Source organism: Protopterus annectens, chromosome 3.part1, assembly GCF_019279795.1.
Source record: "Protopterus annectens isolate FY-2018-M chromosome 3.part1, PAN1.0, whole genome shotgun sequence".
NCBI classification, from domain to species: domain Eukaryota; kingdom Metazoa; phylum Chordata; order Ceratodontiformes; family Protopteridae; genus Protopterus; species Protopterus annectens.
In genome coordinates this window covers 207,153,638-207,180,047 of record NC_056732.1, presented here as the reverse complement: position 1 = coordinate 207,180,047, position 26,410 = coordinate 207,153,638, and the positions used below count along the sequence as shown (strand labels likewise).

The 26,410-nt window shown below is 44.6% G+C and overlaps 1 protein-coding gene across 1 annotated transcript in view; it reads left to right on the top strand.

The window, feature by feature from the left end:
- TOPBP1 (DNA topoisomerase II binding protein 1) overlaps positions 1–26,410 on the top strand; it is a 1,495,804-nt gene that overhangs the window by 290,990 nt on the left and 1,178,404 nt on the right. Inside the window, exon 5 of the mRNA XM_044066718.1 lies at positions 16,075–16,325. Within this exon, the coding sequence (XP_043922653.1) occupies positions 16,075–16,325 (251 nt within the window). The remainder of the gene's footprint in view (positions 1–16,074; positions 16,326–26,410) is intronic.

The window sequence follows — 26,410 nt, the reverse complement described above, 5'->3', positions numbered from 1 at the left end:
TATCTAATTATAATTAACAAGTTAGCTATCGCTGAATATAAATGGATTATAAGACTGCATGTAGACAAGAAACCGGGTTTAAGTAGTATGATTACTATTAAACCAATATTGGAATTTAGACAAAAACATTATCACTAAAGTTTAGAATAAATGGGTTGTTATGTATTATTTTAATTTATGGCTTTTCACATTTTCTTAAAATGTATTTTTAACAGATATAATTCTATTGAATGTCTGTGTTTTTAAATTTTAATTAGTGTGGTTTCTAAATATATTTTTATAGGATGGCTGTGTCATGTGGTTGTGTTTGTTCTATGTATATATATATATGTATGTTTAAATTCATTCACTGTTTGACTAACACTGAAGAAGGGTTATTCCCGAAAGCTTTGTTGTTTTATTAAAAGTGAGATGTTCATCAAGTTACACTGCTGCAGTCATTACACTTGGGTTATCCTGCCGTCAAGCGGTCCCGCAGTCGGCCAGAGTTCTAAAGTCTTGGTCCGGCATCGGTTGCTGTCGCTTCTTCCCTGACGTCAGTGCGCCAGGGGTATACAAGATGCATCTGACACCATTTTCTTCAGTCTTTCTTGCCACGTGGTGCTCAAAGCAGAAGCAGTTCGCAAGTGCCGGTCGGCCGACTCCTGAGATTTTCGAAGTCGAATTTCAGATCCGAAGTCTTCAATAAAGCTAAGTACCCCATTGGGGAAACTTTTTTCTTGCCTCAGACCGATGTCAGAAAAAGTTAATAATTGTATTTCTTGTGGGAAGCAAATACCTCATAAGGACTTCCACTCTTACTGTATTCCATGCCTAGGCCCTGATCACGACATCACTAGTTGTCTGTTTTGTGCTAGATTTAACAAACGCACTATAAAAAGACATTTTGATTTTGCTTTGCACTACTTTGGCTGAAGGTTCAATTATACGATGCCGTTGGATCAACCGAAGACCTCCGTATCGAAAAAACGCAAAGACAAGGAAAAAGACAGTCATCCGAGGTCCAAAACCGATGACGAAACGTCTTCTAGGCCACTCGCCGGTTCTCAGTGAGGTGCTTTCGCAGCCCCTGAAACCCGCTACCTCAGAGCCACAGGTCACTTCCGATTCCCACGTGGAGGCATCTAGGCCTCTGGAAACTCAAGGTATTGGGCCTACGGAAATTAATCCCTCAGATGGGTCCGGAGCTGCTGAGCAGGCATCGGCTTCTGAGGGTGTTTCCAGACCTTCACAACTTACCATTAAAACAACAGCCAAGACAAAGGTACCATTAAAGACAAAGAAACAAGTACAGCATTCTCCTGGACAGTCCTCCATGCCCAAGAAACAGATGCTTAAAATGGCCGAAGACCTCATTACTCTAATCAGGGGTTCCCATCCCCCTCCTGAGAAAAGGCCTAGGCAGGATACAGACTATGACTCCTCTGATCAGGTTTCCATTTCCTCTGATTCCTCTTCAGACCAGGAATACTCTCTACCTCAATATGAGGACTCTGATGCTGAAGAATCTATCCCTTCAGCCTCTCCTCCTGAGGATTATTCTTTTGGGGAAACTTTACATACCATGAGGGAGCATTTTCATTGGGAAAGCCAGGATTACTCAGAATCCAAGAAAAGGCTCAGGGATTTCCTCTTATTGCCTCAACACAGTCCGCCTGTACTAGATATTGTGGATGATGTGTTCTCTGAATCCAGTTTATCTCCTGACCCTTTGCCCCCTGCTACAGCCAAGCCAGATGGGTATTATAGAGTCCCTGACTCTCAAGTTTCTTTACAAAAACCCTTCTGCTGATCCAGAAACTATTTCCTAGGGTCCAAAAGGGGTTAAGGCTTCCATTGCAAAAAATCCAGTACCCTCTGACAGAGATTCCAGAGCTTTGGATAGATGGGGGAAGAAAGTATACACTTCTGCAACTTTAGCAGTAAGAGCTTTAAATTGCCAGTTTCACATGCTTAAGTAGCAATAATATTTAATGGCTCAGTTAAAACAGAAAATGCTTGCAAGCACAGAAGCTCCTGATTGTAAAGAAATGCAGGATTTATTGCATGCAGTTGAACAGGTGGAAAAACATACTCTGCAATGTGGTTTTGATTCTTTAAAGGCCTCTTGTAGAGCCGCAGTTACAGGTTCTGTGATTCGAAGACATGCTTGGTTAAAAGAACAAAGTTTACCTGATCATGTTAAGGCAAAATTATTGGATGCTCCTTTACAGCATGATACTTTGGTGTTAAGGCAGAAGAGGTGTTAAAGAAAATGGAGGATAAAGCTAAATCTATGCAAACAGTCAAGGATTTCTTACAGGTACAGCCACCTCGGTTTAGCAGAAATTGGCCAACAAAGAATTGGTCTTTTCCGGTATCAGACAGGCCATAGAGAGGCAGATACAGACGCCCAAGAGGCAGATCTCAACCCCAAGGCTCAAACAGACAACGACAGTGGGGCACCTCAACCCCAAAAGGTGGTGAGGACAAGTCTCAACCTTACAGGAAAAAGTCACAATGACTTTCCCCTTCGTACGCCAAGCATGTCCCTTTTGGAAGCCCCCTTAGGGGGAAAACTAGCACTTTTTTCTCAAAACTGGTAAATAATCACTAAAGACAAATGGGTCCTGAATATTGTGTCTCAAGGTTACAGATTCCACTTTCATACTTTACCAAGCTAAAAGGAATGCCAGACCTGCCATAAAATCAATGGGCAGAGGCACAAAAACAAATTTCAGCCCTCATGGACATGAGAGCTATTCAAAAAGTACCACAACAGGGACAATGATTTTACTCAAGACTCTTCCTGGTCCCCAGAAAGGACAAGGCCTGGAGGCCCATACTAGACCTTTCAATTCTGAATACTTACATGGATATTCCGAAATTCAAAATGTTGACATTACAGCAGCTTCTACCCCTGCTGGGCAAGAAGGCTTGGCTTGTTACTCTGGACCTCAAAGAGGCATACCTGTATGTCCCTATCAGACAAAATTGCAGAAGATACCTCAGATTCAAAGCTGGTACAATGCAATACCAATTATGTGCTCTGCTCTTTGACTTACCTACTGCGCCCAGGGTCTTCACAAAGTGCTGGCACCAGTAATTGCATTTTGCAGACAAAAAGGAATTCAAATATATCCATACCTGGACGACTGCCTCATTCAAGCAGAGACAAAGAACATTCTTCTACAGCATCTGGCGTTTGTAAAAAGGTTGCTAATTTCTCTAGGGTACACAGTAAATGAAAAGAAGTCAAAACTAGTGCCCTCACAACAGATTATATTCCTGGGTGCCAGCTTAAATACAACGGCCCAGATGGCTTACCTCACGCCAGACAAACAAGTTCAACTAACTCAATATTTTCATTTGCTGGCAGGAAAGTCCCATCTCTCTGCAAGAAAAATTCTGCAAGCCCTGGGATTCATGGCATCCTGCATGCTACTAATACCATATGCCAGACTACATATGAGGAAATTACAGTGGTACCTGAAAAGTGTTTGGACTCAACACTCTCACAGTTTAGAAGCAGTAATACCAATGATTCCCTGCCTACAACAGGAGTTTCGATAGTGGGCACAGGCATGTCACCTAAACAAGGGTCAGCCTTTTACCCAACCCATAGCCAGGCAAACTCTAACAGATGCTTCAGATTACGCCTGGGGAGCACACATGGCAGGAAAATGCATTCAGGGCAAGTGGACCACAGACCAGATGCATCTTCACATCAATCAAAAAGAGATGTTAGCTGTTCAAAATGCCCTAACAGCTTTCAAAGGCCTTCTACATCCAGGACAATTACTACTGAAGACCGACAACACCACAGTAATGTGGTACATAAGCAAGGGGGCACTCATTCTTATCCCCTATGCAGGCAAGCCATGACCTTGTGGAACATAGCTCTAAAATATCAAGTTCACCTGCAAGCACAATTCCTGCCAGGAAAGAAAAATACTCTGGCAGACCATCTAAGCAGAAATATTATGCACCCTCACAAATGGAAATTGAATCCACAAATTTTCAGCATGGTAACGCAAAAGTGGGGATGCCCAAACATAGATCTTTTTGCTTCCCCACTGAATTGCCAACTACAAAAATTCTGCACAAGGACTTATCACAAACAAGCATGGAAAGTGGATGCTCTTCTGTTCAGCTGGAAAAACCTAAAAGTTTATGCCTTCCCACCACTGCCTCTCCTTTCAAAGGTGCTCCTAAAAGCCAGACAAGAAAAACCAGAGATGATCATGATTGCTCCAGACTGGCCACGCCAGCACTGGTACCCTATCTTAAGGAACTTGGCTCAAGGCCCACCATGGATTTTGCCTCAAATTCCACACCTTCTGACTCAACAAAACAATCAGATCCTGCACAGTCAGCTCAAAATCCTAAACCTGGCTGCATGGCAGATACATTAGTCAAACAGACAACACCTCTCTCTAAAGCTGTTATGGATGTCATTTTGGAGGCCAGGAGGCCTAGCACCAGGAAAGCTTACTCAGAAAAATGGAAGAGAGTTTGCGCCTGGAACCAGGCTCAAAGCCTTGACCCTCTTGTTCCAAACATTCCTCAGATTTTACAATACTTAACTGAGATGCTGGACAGAGGACTATCCTTCTCATCAATTAAGATCTATGCCTCTGCCATTTCAGCACATTATAACATGAATCCTCCTCTATTCTCTCATCCCTTGCTAAAGCAGTACCTCAGAGGGGCTAAAAACAAGACCGCCCCAGAGAGCACCAACACCAACTTTGGACCTCAATTTAGTTTTGGAAAAACTTGACCCTACCACCTTTTGAGCAAGCCAATACAGCCGATCTAAAATTTTTATCATGGAAAACAGCTCTGCTCCTGGCAGTAACTTCAGCACGAAGAGTCTCAGAACTACAGGGATTAATGGCAGAGGAACCTTTTATAATTTTTCATCAGGGCAGGGTATCTTTAAGGACAAATCCTACCTTTATGCCAAAGGTGGTATCTACTGTGGCTCTTAACCAAACCATCCATTTGCCAACTTTTTATCCAAACCCCCAGAATAAAGGGGAGAAATTTCTGCATTCTTTGGACATACACAGGCAGCTACGCTTCTACTTGGACAAAACAAAAGCTTTCAGGAAGACTGAGCAACTGTTTGTAGCATATGCTGCAGGATCACAGGGCAAGGCTATCTCAAAGCAGACTATATCCAAATAGATAGGACACTGTATTCGGTACTGCTACACACAGAATGGAAAATCAGTCCCAAAGAACATTAGGCCACATTCCACCAGGGCAACAGCCTTTCTCAGAGGAGTACCTACCAAGGAAATTTTGGAGGCTGCAACTTGGAGTTCAGTGCACACCTTTATCAAGCATTACCACGTGCCTCTTTATTCTAAATCCAGAGCAGGATTTGTCACTGCAGTTCTACAGGGCCTCCTAGCCAATCCTAACTCTTTATAGACCAGCCACCCAACCTCCGCTTTGGGATTCTACCCAAGTGTAATCACTGCAGCAGTGTAACACGATGAACATAGTACAGTTTTGTACCTACCATAAATGTAGATGTTCGAGTGTTCACACTGCTGCAGTCCAGGTTACCCTCTCTCCATTCCCTCTGAACTAGCTGGACTTATCTATACCTTTCTATCCTATACAACCTTTGTGGTGTATTTGCTGGTAGCTGAAGGTGTTTTTTTTATTGTATATATTTTTGATTAGCAATATGTATTGCCTACCTACTTGGGGGCACCTGACATCTGGGGCAAGAAAAACTGAAGAAAATGGCGTCGGATGCATCTTATATACCCCTGGCGCACTGACGTCAGGGAAGAAGCGACGGCAACCAACGCCGGACCAAGACTTTGGAACTCGGGCCGACTGTGGGGACAGCCTGACGGTAGGATAACCCAAGTGTAATGACTGCAGCAGTGTGAACACTCGAACATCTACATTTATGGTAGGTACAAAACTGTACTTTTTTCTTATTCAAGTTGTCTTTTTGGATATTCTGTCATTGGAATAGAGAAGACCAAGAACTTTAGGTTGAAGTTTTGTTTTAAGCTTTTCAGTCCAAACCCAGGAACAGCAGACCACCAAGGCTGCAGTCTCAGGCTACGCACAGATCTAAGCAGTGGGAGGCTCCCACTTCCAAAGCAGGGAGTAGTAAGCCACCCCCCACGGAAAAATGGCGCAATGACTTTACCCTTCCAAGCCTCGCTCAACTACTTGCTCCCTTAGGAGGAAAGCTCGCCTGCATGCAAAAAACTGGGAACTCATTACCCAGGACAAATGGGTTTTGAACATAGTTTCCCAAGGATACAGATTCCACTTCCACACACTACCAACCCCAAATGGTTGGCCAGACCTACCTCCAAATCAATGGGCGGAGGTCCAATAGCAGGTTCTCTCTCTTCTCAGTATCAGGGCTATTCAACCTGTCCCAGCAGAACAAAGGAGACAAGGTTTTTATTCGAGACTTTTTCTGGTACCCAGAAGAGACAACTCTTGGCATCCTATCCTTGACCTCTCTATTCTCAACACCTTTCTGGTGGTTCCAAAATTCAAAATGCTAACTCTTCAACAGCTTCATCCTATGCTAGCAAAGGATGCCTGGCTGGCAACCCTAGACTTAAAGGAAGCTTACCTGCACATCCCAGTAAGAGGATACTGCAGATAATACCTGCGTTTCTGTGCGGGCTCCATGCACTTTCAGTTCTCTGCACTTCCCTTTGGCTTATCTACTGCGCTCAGGGTGTTCACAAAGTGTCTAGCTCCAGCCATTGCATTTTGTAGGCAGAGAAATATTCAAATTTACCCATACTTGGATGATTGTCTGATTCAGGCCGAAAGCCAGGACTTGCTATTACAACACCTGGCATTCATAAAGAAACTTCTAACCTCACTGGTGTTCACCATCAACGAAAAGAAATGTAGAATATGAATGGTCAAAGCATGTGTTCAAAGGAGATTGAGTATGTGGGAACCTGTATGTATTGATCTGAAGTATGAACTATTAAGTAAACTGTGAATAGTGGAAAAGTACTGAAGAGCAAGAGCCTGTCAAATGGCAGGAAATGTGCCTTGTATGGAAATGTATCCGATTTTCTTTCTCTGCCTAGAGATGTAGTAATGTGAACTGCTTCAAACCTACGGGTAAACCACTGATTGGTTAATTGTCTTTTGTACTATTTTAATTGGTCTAGTTTATATTTTTGCACTGTCAGCAATATCACCAGCTTATAAGCGTATGCATTCCTTTGTTCGGGGAGTCTCCCTGGTACTTTCCAGTAGGCTCCCACACGTGTGTAATAAATACCACTGAAAGAGAGGAAGAAGTGTCTTGTCTTCATTTAAGGTAAAAATGCAAACACAACAGCAACCTCACCTAGTACTCTGCCAGCAGATTTTATTCCTGGGAGCAGGCTTGAACACAACTTCCCAGATGGCATTCCTCACTCTGGAGAAACAAGTTTATTTGACAACCTACTTCAAACTATTGGTCTCAAAACCCCAAATATCTGCAAGGAAAATACTGCAAGCTCTGGGGTTCATGGCCTCTTGCATTCTACTAATTCCATATGCAAGACTGCATATGAGGAAACTCCAATGGTATCTAAAAAGCCTATGGTGTCAACATTCTCAGGACCTGGAAACAATGATTCCTATCATTCCTTGTATAAGGACAGAGATGTCCTTCAAGGATGCATCTGCAGTCATAACATATGGGTTGTCCTGCCTCAGGCAGCCCTTCGGTCGGCCGGATTCCAAAGTCTGGGTCTGGCCTCGGCTGATGTCGCACTTTCCCCGACGTCAGAGCGTCTGGGGTATAAAAGCATCAGCCGACGGCCATTTTCCCCTTTTCTTGCCGCGTGGTGCCCGAAGCAGAATCAGTTCGCAAGTGCCGGTCGGTCAGCTCCTGTGATTCAGCTACCGAAGACTTCGAAAAAGCTAAGTACCCCGTTGGGGACTCTTTCTTGCCTCAGCCGATGTCAGATAAAGTAAATAATTGTTTAACTTGTGGGAAACAAATACCTCATAAGGATTTCCACTGTTACTGCCTCCCTTGCTTAGGCCCAGACCACGACGTCTCGGCCTGTTCAGCCTGTGCTTCCTTCAACCGACGAACTCTTAGACGTCGGTCGGAGTTTGCAGAGGAATTCTTTGGGGCTAATTTTGCATATAAGATGCCATCGGAGACTCCCGACATCGCATTTGGTGAAAAAAACGGAAGGACAAGGACCGACACTCGCGGCCCGCAGTTTCGGCTGAAACCACGGTTAGGCCTACCGCAAGTGTCTCTGTTTCGCCGAAACCGAGTCCTCGGTATTTCCTTTAACCGAATCCACTCAACCGACCACCGCGGCCCTGGAGGCCCCGGCTGAGTCAGCTACTGAGCTTCCTACTGAAACCAGTGTCCAGGAAATGTCCGACACCATTCCTTTGGATAAGTCTACTCCTGCACGTGGTGCAGCCAGACCCCCTGCTTCCATGTCCATTAAGGCTTTTTCCAGGGCTAAAGCTGCTAAACTTGCTAAAGCTTTGCCTCCCAAGACTACCTCTCAGAGACCTTCTTCTAGTTCTCAGATCCTCAGCCTTGCAGAGGATCTTATCTCTTTAATTAGAGGTTCTCAGCCTCACCCGGACAGGGGCTCTCAACCACCACCAGACAAAAGGCCCAGGACTGAGCCCTCTGACCAGCACTCTTCAGATGAGTCTACGGATGGATCTGTGTTGTCAGATCACCAGGAGGAGGCTTATTCAGCCTACGAGGATTCTGATGCTGAAGAATCTATCCCTTCGGCCTGCCCTCCTGAAGAGTTTTCCTTTGGTGAGACACTACACTCTATGAGAGAACATTTTCAATGGCAGGGTCAGGAATTTTCTGATTCTAGAAAGAGATTAAGGACCTTTTTACATTTACCTCAGCATAGGCCCTTAGCTGTACCTCCTGTTTTGAATGTTATTGATGATGTGTACAATGATGTTAGTACAGCCCCTGATTCTCTCCCTCCGGCTCCTGCCAAACCTGATAGATACTGCAGGGTCCCGGATTCTCATCTACAATCTGTACAAGGCCCATTCTGCAGACCCAGATACTATTTCTCAGGGCCCAAAAGGGGTTGCAGCTGCCACTGCCAAAAATCCTCTACCTTCTGAAAGGGAGTCTAGAGCTTTAGAGAGATGGGGAAAGAAGGTATATACTAATGCAACTCTTTCCATGAGGGCATTAAATTGTCAATTTCATACGATACAGTACCAAGAGTATTTGTTAGATGAATTGCATAAGAAGCTTTCCTCTTCTGAACCCCTTGACCGTAAATCTCTTCAGGATCTGGTACATAACTCACAGCAGGTTAGTAATCATTTTTTGCAGTGTGGTTATGATGCACTGGAAGCTTCATGTAGGTCAGCTATGACTAGGGCAGTTATTCGTAGGCATGCCTGGTTGAAGGAACAATCTTTACCAGACCATGTAAAAGCTAAACTCCTGGATGCTCCAATGGAAAAACAACAATTATTTGGTTCCTCGGCTCAGGAGGTCTTAAAGAAGTTTTAAGAAAAGGCAAAATCTGTGCAAACAGTTCAGGACTTTCTGCAAGTACAACCACCGAGATTCAGCAGAAACTGGCCTACTAAGAATTGGTCCTTTCCAGACTCGGACAGATCCCAGAGGGGCAGGACCAGGCGTCCCAGAGGTAGAGGGCAAGCTAGAGGCTCCTACAGAGGCCGTCAGTGGCAGCCTACCAACCAGAGAGGTAGTGCAGGAACAGCAACAACTACTACTACACCTGGACAGACTCAATGACTTTCCTTTGATTCTAACGACCAGAGCTCAGTTGGAAGCACCATTGGGCGGAAAGCTTTCTTTATTCTCAAAAAACTGGCATTACATTACAAGGGACACATGGACACTGCAAATAATAGACAAAGGATACAGGTTCCACTTCCACACTTTGCCAAGAAGAAACGGAATGCCAAACCTGCCATCAAATCAGAGGGCAGAGGCTTTAAAGCAGATCAACAACTTAATACAAATGAAAGCCATAGAAAAGGTACCTCTTTCAGAACAAGGCCAAGGATTTTACTCCAGATTATTCCTTGTTCCAAGAAAAGAAAATCAATGGAGGCCTATTCTCGACCTGTCCACACTGAATACTCACCTCATTGTGCCAAAATTCAAGATGCTGACCCCTACAGCAACTTCTTCCCATGCTGGGCCAAGGAGTCTTGGCTGGTGACTCTAGATCTCAAGGAGGCATACCTGCATGTCCCTATTCGGCAAAGTTGCAGAAGACACCTCAGATTTCTTGCAGGATCAGAGCATTATCAATTCTCAGCATTGCCCTTTGGCTTATCTACTGCGCCCAGAGTATTCACGAAATGCATGGCATCAGTAATTGCACACTGCAGACTTCAGGGGATTCAAATCTACCCATATCTGGACGACTGCCTTATACAAGCGGACAACAAGAAAAATTTGATGAAGGACTTGGACTATGCCATCCACCTATTACAGGCCTTGGGATACACAGTCAACATCCAAAAATCAAGACTTGTTCCATCCCAAAGGATAACCTTTTTGGGTGCAGATCTAGACACAACCACCCAAATGGCCTTTCTCACAGAAGAAAAACAACTTCTGGATTACTTCATGAATCTGACAAGACAAACTCAGCTAACTGCAAGGAAAATCCTGCAGGCCCTGGGTTACATGGCATCCTGCATAATTCTGATTCCACAAGCCAGGCTGCATATGAGAAAATTACAATGGTACCTAAGGAGTGTATGGTCTCAGCACATTCACAGTTTGGAAACTTTGATACCAATCATTCCTTGCCTTCAAAAGGAATTCCTGTGGTGGGCTCAAGCCTGCCAGTCCAACAGAGGGTTGCCTTTCAACAAACCAAAAACAAAACAAACCATCACCACGGATGCTTCAGACCGAGGTTGGGGAGCACACATGGAGGGCAAATGTATCCAAGGCCTATGGTCTCAAGGGCAGCTGCGCATGCACATAAACCAAAAGGAAATGCTGGCAGTGATACACGCAGTCGAAGCCTTCAAACCTTTCCTCCATCAAGGCCACCTGTTAATAAGGACAGACAACACCACAGTCATGTGGTACATAAACAAGCAAGGAGGCACGCATTCTTACCCTCTATGCAGGCTGGCCATGAATCTATGGGAACTATGCTTGAAACTCAGTATCCAACTACAGTCCCAGTTCGTGCCAGGGAAAGAAAATGCACTGGCAGACAGCTTAAGCAGAACTACCATGGATGCACATGAATGGATGCTGCACCCAGACATCTTTCTACTCATAACGCAAGCATGGGGGAAGCCGGAGATAGATCTGTTCGCCTCGCCCCACAATCATCAACTGAAGACATTTTGCTCAAGGACATACCACCCACAAGCTTGGAGGGTGGACTCTCTCTCTTTCAGCTGGAAAGCTCTAAAAGTCTGTGCCTTCCCACCTCTCCCATTAATGTCCAAGGTTTTACTGAAGATCAGGGCAGAACAGCCAAGAGTGATTCTGATAGCTCCGGACTGGCCAAGGCAGCACTGGTACCCACTATTGAGGAGCATGTCACAGACGAAACCGTGGCCTCTCCCCCTATGGCCACTTCTGACGCAGAACAATTTCAAGATCATGCAACCCAACTTGAAAACATTGCAGCTAACTGCCTGGAAAATTCCATAAACCCCCCTCAAAATAACTCATCACAGAGAGTAAAGGACATTATTATGGAAGCTCGCCGGCCTTCCACAAGGAAGACATACTCAGCAAAATGGAAAAGATTTCTCATTTGATTTGGAACACAACAAAAGGCTTAGATGTGACAGTGGCGAGCATGACACATATTCTGGAATACTTAGCAGAATTGTTCCACAATGGCCTGTCCTATTCTTCCATTAAGATTCATGCCTCAGCAATTTCAGCAGAATACAATGTTGATCCACCTATCTTCTCGCATCCTCTCCTCAGGCAATTTCTGAGAGGAATCAAAAACATCAATCCTCCAAGGAAACCACCTTTACCTACTTGGGATCTCAACTTTGTGCTGGAGAAACTAACACTTCCTCCCTTTGAACCAGCAGCATCGGCGGATCTACAGTTTCTGTCTTGGAAAACTGCATTCCTTCTGGCCATAACATCAGCAAGAAGAGTATCTGAGTTACAAGCTTTAATGGCAGTACAGCCATTTCTTATCTTCCATCAGGACAGAGTTTCATTGAGAACCAATCCCACTTTTATGCCAAAGGTGGTATCTAGGATATCCTTGAACCAAGCTATTCACTTGCCTACATTCTTCCCAAATCCACAAAATAAAGGGTAAAAACTACTACACACTCTGGATATACACAGACAACTACACTACTACTTGGACAGAACTAAAAGTTACAGAAAGACTGACCAACTCCTTGTAGCATATGCTGCTGGCGTACAAGGAAAAGCAATTTCCAAACAGACAATTTCAAAGTGGATAGGAAATTGCATTCGATTTTGTTACTCCTTTCATGGAAAGACTGTTCCTGCAAATATTAGGCCTCATTCCACGAGGGCCACAGCCACCACTACAGCCTTCCTAAGAGGGGTGGCTACCAAGGACATTTTAGAAGCTGCTACATGGAGCTCCATGCATACATTTGCCAAACATTACAATTTACCTTTATACTCCAGATCCAGAGCAGGTTTTGCTACAGCAGTCCTGCAGGGTATCTTAACTACACATCCTTTTCTTAGTACCTCCTCCCCCAGATTGGCTATGGTATTCTACCCATATGTTATGACTGCAGATGCATCCTTGAAGGACATAGTACAGTTTTGTACCTACCATAAATGTAGATGTCCGATAGGTATGCATCTGCAGTCAGGTTTACCCTCCCTCCTTCCCCTCTGTGGTATTCCTAGGGTGCTTACCCCTCCTTTAGCTAGCTGGGGGATCTGTTATGGTGTATTTGTTTGTATATATATGTATATATTTTGGAAAATGTTTGGAATTTATTGCATTCCTCAAAATTTGGCCTTCCTAGAGGGCACCTGGCATCTGGGGCAAGAAACACTGAGGAAAATGGCGTCGGCTGATGCTTTTATACCCCAGATGCTCTGACGTCGGGGAAAGTGCAACATCAGCCGAGGCCAGACCCAGACTTTGGAATCTGGCCAACTGAAGGGCTGCCTGAGGCAGGACAACCCATATGTTATGACTGCAGATGCATACCTATCGGACATCTACATTTATGGTAGGTACAAAACTGTACTTTCCTTTGGTAGGCAGAGGCCAGCTACCACAACAAGGGACTCCCTTTCACTCTACCCCCTGCCGCCCAAACCCTAACAACAGATGCATCAGACTATGCATGGGGGGCTCACATGGCAGGACAGTGCATTCAGGGCAAATGGAGCCCGAGACAGATGCATCTGCATATCAATCAAAAAGAAATGTTAGCTGTACAGAATGCTCTGACAGCCTTCATGGTCCATACTCTTCCAGGACAACTATTGGTAAAGACAGACAACACCACAGTTATGTGGTACATAAACAAGCAGGGTGAACCCACTCGTACCCTCTCTGCAGGCTAGCATCACTCTGTGGAACACAGCCTTGAGCTACCAAGTACACCTACAAGCACAATACCTGCCATGCAAACTAAATTCACTGGCAGACGAATTAAGCAGAAATCTCATGGACCCACACGAATGGAAACTAGAACCCAAAATATTCAACCTCTTGAGGAACAAATGGGGGACTCCAGAGGTAGACCTGTTTGCCTCCCCTCAGAACTACCAATTGAACAAATTCTGCACAAGAACTCCCCGCAGTCAAGCTTGGAAAGTGGATGCCCTGTCCTTTACCTGAGAAAGCCTCTCAGTTTATGCCTTCCCCGTCTGCCTCTCCTCTCGAAGGTTCTATTAAAGATCAAACAGGACAAGCCAAGGACAATACTGATTGCATCAGACTGGCAATGCCAGCACTGGTACCCTCTCTTGCGCAGTATGACACTGCTACAACCATGGCATCTGCCTCAGACCCCATTCCCTGCTGTACCAGCAGGCGGGCTAGATTCTGCACCCTCAGCTTCAAACCTTGAACCTTGCAACCTGGCTTATTCCATGAGCTCTCCTCCAGCATCCCTCAGTAAGCAGGTGATGGATGTCATTCTGGAGGCAAGGAGGCCTAGTACTAGAAAATCCTATGCTGAAAAGTGGAAAATATACTGTTCCTGGAGCTAGGCTCAGGGGATGGGCACAACAGTGCCCAGCTTAGCTCATATTCTAGAGTACTTAACAGAAATGCTCCACAAAGGCCTATCCTTCTCGTCAATTAGAATTCATGCCTCTGCCATTTCAGCACATTATAATACTGAGCCACCCCTCTTCTCTCACCTCTTGCTAAAACAGTTCCTTAGAGGGGCCAAAAATTTAAGACACCCCAGGAGACCTCCCAGTCCAGCTTGGGACCTTAACTTTGTATTGGAAAAGCTCACTCTTCCCCCCTTTGAGCCAGCTGCTACAGCAGAGTTGAAATTCCTTTCTTGGAAAACCGTCTTCCTTCTAGCCATCACTTCAGCAAGAAGTGTGTCTGAATTACAGGCCCTCATGGCAGTGGAACCCTTCATTATCTTCCATGAGGACAGGGTTTCCCTCAGGACTAATCCTTCCTTTATGCCCAAGGTGGTGTCTAGTGTGGCCCTAAATCAGTCCATTCATTTGCCTACTTTTTTCCCTAATCCACAAAACAAAGGGGAACGAATACTGCACTCTCTGGACGTGCACAGACAACTTAGATTCTGTTTGGACAGGACTAAGCCTCTCGGAAAATATCAACAGCTGCTTGTTGGCTTTGCTGCAGGAGCAGAGGGGAAGGCCATTTCAGGGTCATCCTAGAAGCTGCTACCTGGAGCTCTGTACGTACCTTCACCAAGCATTAGCACATGCCTATATTTTCTAAATCCAGAGCTGGATTTGCCACTGCAGTCTTGCAGGGCTTAATAGCTGGCCCTAATGCTTTTTAATTTCCTCCTAGATGTGATGACTGCAACATTGAAACACGAAGAACATAGTACAGTTGTATACACTTACCATAAATGTAGATGTTCGAGTGTATTCACTGTTGCAGTCCTGGTTACCCTCCCTCGAGCCCCCTGACTTCTCTTGGTTCTACCTTTCTTTATTGTTGGTATATTTATTTTTTCTTGTGTATTTGATTTTTAATGGCGGTGTACCATACCATATAATTGCTTCCTATTGTGGGGGGCACCTGACATCTGGGGCAAGAAAAACTGATGTAATGGCGTCGGCTGCATGTTTTATACCCCTGATGACCTGACATCACAGAAGAAGCGACAGCATCTGATGCAGAAATCCAAAGACTCTGGTATTCAGGCTGGCTGAGGGCTACCTGCAGGCAGATAACCCAAATGTGTTGACTGCAACAGTGAATACGCTTGAACATCTACATTTATGGTAAGTGTACACAACTGTACTTTTTGCAAATAGAAATGGGATCTTTCCATAACCTAGCTATGTCATATTCATATGCTTTATAAGATTGTTTGAGATGACATTTTGAATCATAAAATGACACATGTACAAACAGTTTGAAAGTATGACTTCATGCACCGGTTAATGTCTTGCGTAGTCCCCTACAGGTCAAATAAGTGCTGCTTCTAACTTTAGGTTGTATGAGACCTGCTGGTTTTCAGGAGCTGCCATTTTTTTTAATGGTTTCATGTTAATCACCTTTAGTCATTCCTGCTTATTTTGCATATTTCCAAAATGTAGGATAATATACCCAAGTGCATTAGATTTTTTTTCACAGCTCACATTATTGAAGTTAACGAGATGGACTGTAAAGATTACTTTGCCATTTGCAGGAGAATTGACCTTGAAAATATTTAGATGTGGGTTTAAAACACCAGCTTCCAAAGCATTAATATGAAATGAGAAAGAAGTATAGAACTGTGGTCACAGGGAATACCTGAATGTTGTGAAGAAATTGCATTATTGCTTAATTTTATGAAAGCATTTTACAATAAAATGTTGAAAATGTAAATTTAAAATCTCTGAAATAAATTTGTTTTTATTACTAACCGTACTTTTCCTAGACCCCATGTCGTAACAGCAAAATGGTTGTTAGAATGCTTTTCTAAAGGATGTCTTCTGCCAGAGGACCAGTTTTTGCATGCCAGCTATCAGCCATTAGAGGTTTCCTTGCCAGAAATTCATATAGAGAAGTCTGCTGCCTCAAAACTGATGAACAGCACTATGAGGAGAGAGAGTGCAAACACTGCAGCAGAGAAACAGCAAGCTGATGAGGACTTGCTGTCCCAGTACATGGATGATGATGTTACTGCAGGTAATGTAATCCATGCCAAATCAATTCATTTTGCTTGAAGACGCTGTTTTCATTAGGTGAAAGCTTGGTTTATTTCCTTCTGTGTACCTTCATACAGTGCTGTTGAAAATCATATGCTCTGATGTTAAAGTTATCCTAAATCCCTTGGACCTTTGCATGATAGCCCTGCACCTGGTCTGAGGGGCTTGCATAATCCATTAGCTCTCGTTTCTTCATAGATATTTTATTTTATAAAATACAGACTTTCCTGTTCACCTGTGATTTCTACATCTCAGGTCAGAACCATCATAGAAGTTGTACTTTTTATGGGAATGGCATCACAGTGCCAAAAATAGATGCATCTTTCAGCTCTTCATCTCCTTTGATGTTAGAATTTAAAAGAAGCTTGAATTTATCTCCCAGTACTTGACAGTGATGGAGGGGCATAGCAGAGGGACCATCTGAACAGATGATCCTTGAACCTGTGATGTAATTATGAAGGACAGTGGTTATGGGACGTAGAGCCCTGATCTAAGTCCAGGTCTGGCTTCTTTTCAGAGTTCATGGAACCTGATGTGGCTTTCAGTTCTTTGCAAGGAAAGGTAATTAGAATTTTAGTAAGAGGGCCTTATCCCACTTTTCTTCCTAGATGTGCATAAGGTTGAGCAGTGGTCTCCTCTTTTTAGCAATGACTCTTCATATTAAATATTGGGATAGGTTTTCTAATTCTTGTGTTTTGTTGGGACAAGCAGAGTGTCCAGAACTCTGGTGCAAGGATCTGGCTATTGAGTTCTTGCATTATCTTTGAGTTTGAAATCCAACCTTGGATGTCCTCATCACCTTCCTAAGAGGGTTGCCTGTTTGCCATTTGGAATTGATTTGGCCTCTGAAGGCTATGCTTTTCATCTCAGTGCTAAATTTTGCCATCATTTTCAGCATATGGTGGAAGGTTACTGAGTGGAAACACAAGAGCAGGATTCAGCATTTAGCTGCAGTGTCAGTAGTAAGTTGTGTTTACTGTGTCATCCATGGTGTGTGCACATTCCTATTACATGACCAGCTTCCATCTCATTACTGAGTGCTCAGCTTCTGTTTCCCTTTCTCTTTTGAATGGAATTGATGCAGGAGTGGGTCTGAGTAGTCTAGCTGGAGACTTTCACATCTTCCTTTTAAATTTTTTATTTTTTTTTTGCTGTTGCAGAATTTGAGGAGGTAGAACTTCTGATATCCTTCCATTTCACTGTTGCAGTATTCTTAACATGTAGGGAACCTCTGCCAAGGGTGGCCCGACGTCCGGCTAGTATACCAAAGCCTTTAGGCTGTTATCGATGCACCATACGTCACATGTATGCTCCCTGCACAAGGCATAGAGCATAAACATGATTTCTACATGTATGATCCTCAGAACTTTGTCATCAGTCCAGATGCCATCTTTGATCATTGGTCTGATTGCCCAAGTCTTTGCTGGTTACCTAGCCATTTAGATGTGTCCTATTTTTTTATTTTTTTACTTATCCTTTTTTGCTTTTAGCATTTGTGTTGTGAGGTTTCATGTCATCCAGAAATGGTAAATGCCAATGTGGGAGACAAATTCCCCATAAAGACAGTCACTCGCAGTGCTTGTTTGGTTTAGGAGCTTCTCACAACCATACATCCTGTACTATTTGTCAGGCTTTTTTTCCTAAGACCATATGTAGTGGTCTTTCTTCTCTTGCCTTTTATCTTGAAAACCAGCATCTAAAGCTTTTAGCGAAAGACTATGAAAAGTACTTCCCGGCCTGATGGTCAGCTGTCCTCGAAGAAAGCCAAAAAAGTCAGGTCAAATTCTTTGTGCCTCCTCCAATGAACGTTTCTCTTGAGGTGGGTGAAAGCCCAGAAGATAGTTTGATTTCTGGGCTGGAATCTTCTGCCGTGACCATTTTGGAGGCTGGCATGCATCCAGCTTCTCACATGTTCTTGGTGGCCTTGCATACATCTGCTTCAGATGCTGTGGGGGAACCATGGCTGATTATTACTGAAGGGCCCAGGGGAGTTCCTCAGATACTGGTTAGGGAGGAAGTCCCGACTATGATTGAGTGCAGGCCAGCATTCAAGCCTTCTCATTTTCATGAGGTGGGCATCCCTTTAAAAAAGAAGCAGAAGATGAAACATATTCCTTCTTGCACAGGGTTTGTTCAGTGCTCTTATGGCTTTGAAGCCTCCTCAAGGGGGGTCTCTGTCCCGGCTCCTCCTTAGTCTTCTTCCCCCTTCAAAAGGTGTAGGGATCAGGATTCCAGTGAAGAGGAGGCTTCTGATGAGGAATCCCTGGCCTATTCTACCCAGATTCCTTCCCCTTTGGATTATGGTCCTGAGGAAGAGTAGTCTGCCAGTCCTGAATCTCCTTTGTGAAGATTTCCTCTGGGGAGATACCATTGCCAGGATGATGAAATTCTTTAAATGTGGTTGTTCACAAGTTTCTGAAGTGCAGAGGAGATACTTCTTTAAATGGAATCCCCTAGACCCTCTGCTGTTCCTCGTGTCTTGGCTACCTTATTGGATGCTTTTTCTTCTGCATCTTAAACCCCTGACTCTCATTCCCCTGCTCCTAAAAAAAAGGTTTTCTAAAGTGCCTGATTACTGCAGATTCCTTTATAAGTGTCCATCTGCTGACCCTTTGGTGGTTTCTGTGGCATCTGACACGCCGTCTAAATTACTGCCTTCTACCAAAGTACTACCTTCTGATAAAGACAGCAGGACTGTGGAAAGGCTGGTTAAAAAGGTTTATACTTCAACCACCCTAGCCTTTCAAGCTGTTAATTGTCAGACTCCTATGACCAGATATGTTTTGGCTCTCCTTTCTTAAGCTTGCCAGGTTATTTCTGACCTTCCTGATTCTGATTGATAGACTTCTGCCTTGTCTCTGTTAGGGGCTTTTTTCCAGGTAACTTGCCATTCCATTAAATGTAGTTATGATGCAGCAGATGCTTCTTCTGGGGCTGCTGCTTCTGGCTCTGTTTTGATGAGATGTTCCTGGTTATATCTTCAGCCTCTACCTGATGATATTAAGGCTATGTTGTGATGGATGCTCCTCTGGACAGCAAATGCTTGTTTGGTGCTGCTGTAGCTGATTTGTTCAAGTTCCTGCAGTAGAAAGGCAATGAGTTACAGGACTTAAAACATATTTTTGTTTCCCCTGTGCAGAAGTTCCAGAGAAACTATCCTAATAAACCACGCTTTGTTAGAAAGCCATCTTGTCTTCCTCCTAAAGGCAAGAAGGATGGTAGGAGGGTTCTCCCAGTTAACTCTACACACACCCCTCTTGCCCAGAAGCCTTCCTTTCCTGATAAACCAGGTGCTGTCTGACTACCCGATTCTTCCCAGCCACATTCTTCTCTCACATTGTCTTTCTCTGTCTCTTTCTGTCTGGTTAAGTATAACCCAGCATTCTTGGGTTCTTTCCATCATTTGCCTGGGGTATTTCATGGTTTGGAAACCCCCCCCCCCCTCGTGGGCATTCCTCAGCCACCTCAAGTCCAGTCAAGTTCTTTCCCAGAGGTGATTTGGGGTCTTTTGATTAGGGGAATTATTCAAGAGGTTCCAGCTGCTCAAAGGGGGGGGGGTTTATTCCCTAATGTTTTTGGTCCCAGTAAAGGGGGCACTTAGGGACCCATTCTGGATCTTTCTCGCCTGAATATTTTTCTGAGGGTTCCTTCCTTTCAAATGTTATCCTTTCAGACTTTGTTCCTCTTTTGCTTCTTCAGGCTTTTATCGTTTCTCTGGAGCTCAAGGATGCGTATGCCCATATCCCTATTTCATCCCTTTTTCAGGAAGTTTTGGCTTTTGCTTCCTGGCATTTTCAGTTCTCTGCTTTGCCTTTTGGTCTTTTTACTGCCCCAAAGGGTATTCCTCAAATGCCTAGCTCCTGTGTCTGCTTTTTGCAGGCTCAAAGGCATTAGGTCTTTCCTTATTTAGAAGGCCTGCTTATTCAAGCTTTTTCTCCAGTTACACTTTTACAGCACCTTCAGTGGGTCATCACTGTCTTGCAAAGCCTGTGGTTCACTGTAAACTTTCAAAAGTCCTTCCTGTCCCCATCACAGGATCAAGTTTTTCTGGGATGCAGGATCCAGACTCTTCCTAGGCTATCATCCATGCCTCCTCCCAAGGCTTTAACTTTCCTTTTTTCAGTCCCTTCTTCCCCGGCCTTGATTTCAACCAGGGAATTTCTATGGGCTCTGGGATTCATGGCATCCACCATCCCTATGCTTCCCTTTGACAGATTGCACATGAAAAAGCTTCAGTGCTATCTAAAGTCAGTTTGGCTTCAGCATGCTTTTCCTCTAGAGTTTCTAATCCCTCCTCTTCTGTGTCTCAAGTTGGAATTTCAGTGGTGCTTCCCTTTCAGACCCTGCTTTCCCTGTCAGGAGTAGTTCATAGATGCCTCAGACGGGGTTTGGCAAGCTTCCTTTGGAAACATAAAGATGCAAGGCCTTTGGTCTCCTCGGCAGCAGAAAGAGCACATCAGTATTAAGGAGATGAGAGCTCTTTTGTTGGCCCTCACTGCTTCTCATCCTCTTTTCTCTCCAGGGCCCCTAAAGATCTTTACAGAGAACACCACAGTGATGTGATATGTCAACAAACAAGGCAGGGGGGCAAGGTCCTATCTGCTTTGTAGATTAGCACTACAGGTTTGAGAGCTAGCGATTCAGTACCGAGTCACACTTCAGGTGTTGTACATCACTTATTTATGTGCAGACTCCCTGAGCAGGTCCATAACACACAGTGTCACGACTGGATGCTTCACAGGGATGTGTTTCTGGACGTACTCCACCAGTGGGGGGTATTCCTCAAGTAGCTCTGTCTGCCTCCTTTCTGATCAGGCAGTTTCCTCATTTTTGTGCCAGGACTCCATGTTCTATGGCCTGGAAGGTGGACACCCTATCTTTTTCATGGAAATGGATGTTTCTTTATGCCTTCCCTCCCCTTCCTCTCATTTCAAAAGTCCTGTGCTACATAAAACAGCATGCTCAAAAAATCTTGCTAGTGACTCTTTTTGGGCCCAGACAGCATTGGCTCCCTCCACTTTTGCGCTTAGCCAAGGGCAGTCGTCACAAGTTACCTCACAGGGTGGATCTTCTCACACAAGACAAGGGATCTCTCACCAATCCCCACCTATCCACTCTTCAACTGATACTATGGGTAATACGATTTTGATTCCTTATAGGCACCTTTTTTTCTGAGGACCTGCTTTGGGTTTTGCAGGAGACCAGGATACCCACTACCAGGAAATCCTACTTGTCCAAATGGAAGAGGTTTTCTGTTTGGTGTCTCTCATTACCACGACTGAGTTACTGTGGATGTTCCTTTGGTTCTTATTTGTGTGAATTTCTCAATGCTGGGTTGGCATATTTTTCTATCAAAGCCAACCTCTCATTTCTGCTTGTCTGCCTTTTAACTCCTCCTTTGGGCCTCTAGGTTTGAGGCCAAACAGTTTCTTAAAGGTTTCCTTCATATTAGACCTCCCAGGAAGCCTGTTCCTCCTTCCTGGGATCTTAATTTTGTTTTGGAGAAATTGACTCAGGCTCCTTTTGAGCCTGCAGCTTCAGCTTCCTTACAGTATTGTTCTTGGAAGACCGTTCTTTGTTGGCCTACGTCTGCCATATTCTGCCAGGTGGATGTCTGAGCTGCAAATCCTTATGGCTCTTCCTCCTTTTTCAGTTTTTCATAGAGACAGTTTCTCTTCACACCAGTCCTTTTATGCCTAAGGTGATGAATGAAATGTCTATTAAACAGTCTATTAATTTGCCCACTTTTTTCCCTTCTCCACAGTTAGCTGTTGAGACGATGTTGCACATTTTGGATGCGTATAGACAACTCAGATTATTTGGACAAAACTAAAGATTTTAGAAAATCTGATCAGCCTTTTGATGTCCTTCAAGGATGCATCTGCAGTCCTTACAAATGGGTTGTCCTGTCGTCAGGCAGCCCTTCGGTCGGCCGGATTCCAAAGTCTGGGTCTGGCCTCGGCTGGTGTCGCACTTCACCCGACGTCATAGCTGCAGTTCTTCGGGTATAAAGGCATCAGCCGACGCCATTTTCCTCAGTCTTTCTTGCTGCGTGGCGCCCGAAGCAGAAGCTGTTCGCAAGTGCCGGTCGGTCAGAACCAGAGATTACTACTACAAGTACCGAAGACTTCTAAAAAGCTAAATACCCCGTTGGGGACTCTTTCTTGCCTCAGCCGATGTCAGAAAAAGTGAATAACTGTTTAACTTGTGGGAAACAAATACCTCATAAAGATTTCCACTCTTACTGCTTACCTTGCTTAGGCCCAGACCACGACGTGGCAGCTTGTCTAGCCTGTGCTTCTTTCAACCGACGGACACTTAGACGTCGGTCGGAATTTGCTGAAGAGTTTTTGGCTCGATTTCGCTTACATTATGCCGTCGGATACTCCGACTACGCAAATTTCTAAAAAACGCAAGGAAAAGGACCGACACTCACGGTCCGCGGTTTCAGCCGAAACCGCGGTTAAGCCAAGCACGAGTGTCTCGGTTTCGGCTGAAACCGAGTCCACGGTTCTTCCTTCGGCCGAAAGCTTCCCACTTACCGAGGCTTCATCCAGCCAGGCTGAATCTGCTACTGAAATCACACCTGCTCTTGCAGGTTCGCAGGATTTATCTGATACTATCCCTTTGGATATTTCTACCCCTGCACGTGGAACTGCTAGGCCTCCTGCATCCATGTCGATTAAGGCCTTTGCCAGGGCTAAAGCAGCTAAAATTACCAAAACTGTGCCTGCTAAGACCCCCTCTCACAGGCCTAGCTCTAGTTCACAAATGCTTAGTCTAGCAGAGGATCTCATTTCTTTGATCCGGGGATCCCAACCACATCCAGACAGGGCCTCTCACCCACCTCCAGAGAAGAGGATTAGAGTAGAGCCCCCTGAGCCAGTTTCTTCAGATGGATGAATCAGATAATTCAAACCCTCCAGAAGGCCCCTTCTCTACTTATGAGGACTCTGATGCAGAAGACTCCATTCCTTCTGCCTCTCCGCCTGAGGAATTTTCTTTTGGGGAAACCTTGCATGCTATGAGGGAACAATTTCAATGGCAGGGCCAGGATTTTTCAGACTCTAGGAAAAGGCTTAGAACCTTTTTGCATTTGCCACAGCATAGACCTTTAGCCATTCCTCCAGTACTTACTGTTGTGGATGATGCTTTTAATGATGCTTGTACTGCTCCTGATTCTCTTCCTCCGGCCCCTGCTAAGCCCGATAGGTACTACAGGGTTCCGGACACACATTATCATTTGTATAAGGCCCTTTTTCCAGTTCCAGAAACTATCTCCCAGGGACCCAAGGCTGTAGCAGCTTCTTCTACCAAAAACCCCCTCCCCTCTGAAAGGGAATCTAGATCCTTAGAGTGATGGGGTAAAAAAGTTTACACTTCTGCTACTCTTTCAGCAAGGGCTTTGAACTGTCAATTCCACATTATTCAGTGTCAGGAATTTGTTAGACCAATTAACTAAAAAACTGTCCTCGGATGAACCATTAGACAAAAAATCTGTACAGGAAATGGTACATAACATTCAGCAGGTCAGTAATCATTCCTTAAAATGCGGCTATGATGCACTGGAGGCTTCCTTTAGATCAGCCATGACTGGCACAGTGATCAGAAGAAATGCATGGTTAAAAGAGCAGTCCTTACCAGACCATGTTAAATCAAAGCTCCTAGATGCTCCCATGGATAAGCTCAATTTGTTTGGCTCCCCTGCGCAGCAGGTGCTGAAGAAGGTGGAAGATAAAGCAAAATCTGTCCAGACAGTCAAGGATTTCTTGCAGGTCCAGCCTCCAAGGTTTAGCAGGAACTGGCCTTCCAAGAATTGGTCCTTTCCAGACACCGCCAGAGCTCCGAGAGGCAGGAATAGGCTCAAGAGGCAGGGGTCAATCCAGAGGTGCCTACAGGGGACGTCAGTGGCAGGCTAACAACCAACGAGGTACAGCCACAGATCCAGCCACCACCACTTCCACAGGACAATCACAGTGACTTGGCTCTAGCACCGCCTACCAGTGAACAACTAGAGGCACCCTTAGGCGGGAAGCTAGCCTTATTTTCAGTAAACTGGCATTACATCACAGGAGACAAATGGATTTTACAGACAATAGATAAAGGTTACAGGTTTCACTTCCATACTCTACCAAGGAAGAGAGGAATGCCAAACCTTCCTCCAAAGCAGAAGACAGAAGCTCTAGAACAAATAACTCACTAAGGATGAGAGCTGTAGAAAGGGTACCATCTATGGAACAAGGGCAAGGATTTTACTCCAGACTCTTCCTGGTACCAAGAAAAGAAAACCAATGGAGACCTATTCTCGACCTGTCCGCTTTAAACACATACCTCATTGTTCCAAAATTCAAAATGCTGACCTTACAGCAGCTTCTTCCCATGCTGGGCAAGGAGTCTTGGCTGGTAACTCTAGATCTCAAGGAGGCATACCTGCACGTCCCCATACGACCAAATTGCAGAAGATACCTCAGATTTCTTGCAGGATCAGAGCATTATCAATTCTCAGCATTGCCCTTTGGCTTATCTACTGCACCCAGAGTATTCACGAAATGCCTGGCATCAGTAATTGCTCATTGCAGGCTTCAGAGAATTCAAATTTACCCTTACCTGGACGACTGCCTGTTACAAGCGGACAACAAAATCAAATTAACAAAAGATTTGGAAAGGGTCATTCATCTACTACAAGCCCTGGGATACACAGTCAATATAAAAAAGTCAAGGCTGATACCATCCCAAAGGATAACCTTCTTGGGTGCAGATTTGGACACAACAAAACAAATGGCATTCCTGACAGTAGAAAAACAGGAGCAACTCCCTTTCTACTTCATGGCATTAACAAAGCAGAACCAGCTAACAGCAAGAAAAGTCCTGCAAGCCCTCGGTTACATGGCATCCTGCATAATATTAATTCCACATGCCAGACTACATATGAGAAAGTTACAGTGGTACCTAAGGAATTTATGGTCTCAGCACAAGCACAGCCTAGAAACCCAAATTCCAATAATTCCATGCCTGAAACAAGAATTCCAATGGTGGGCCCAGGCCTGTCAATCAAACAAGGGACTGCCCTTCCACAGCACTCAACCAAGCCAGACCATCACAACAGACGCCTCAGACCTCGGTTGGGGGGCGCACATGCTGGACAAGTGCATACAAGGCTTATGGACTCAAGACCAGCTGCACCTACACATAAATCAAAAGGAAATGCTGGCAGTAAAACTGGCAATTCAGGCATTCAGACCATTTCTTCAATAGGGTCAACTGCTGATAAGGACGGACAACACCACAGTTATGTGGTACATCAACAAACAGGGAGGCACACATTCATACCCTCTATGCCGGATGGCAATGGACCTCTGGAATGTGGCACTGAGCTTCAACATTCAGCTACAAGCAATTTTTGTGCCAGGAAAAGAAAATATTCTAGCAGACATCCTAAGCAAAACTACCATGGATGCCCACGAATGGATGCTGCATCTGGACATCTTCAAAACCATTACAGGGAAATGGGGACTGCCAGAAATAGACTTATTTGCATCCCCACACAATCACCAACTGAAAAAATTCTGCACAAGGACGTACCACCCACTTGCTTGGAAAGTGGACTCCCTATCTTTCAGTTGGACAAACCTGACAGCATATGCATTCCCACCTCTTCCTTTGATGCACAAGGTGCTACTGAAGATCAAAGAAGACCGTCCAAGGATCATCCTGATAGCTCCAGACTGGCCAAGGCAACATTGGTACCCATTACTGAGGAGTATGTCTCGGGAACAAATATGGCCTCTGCCCCTAGTTCCCTTGCTGTTAACACAGAACAACTTCAAAACCCTGCATCCAAACCTGAAAACACTGCAGCTGACTGCCTGGAACATTGCATAAGACCAAATAACCCAGATTTATCTCAAAGGGTTAAAGACATTATCTTGGAGGCTCGCAGACCCTCAACAAGAAAAAATTATTCAGCAAAATGGAAAAGATATTTCATTTGGAGTTCTGCAAAAGGAGAGAATGTGTCACTGGTAAACATAGCTAACATCCTGGAATACTTGGCAGAGCTCTTCC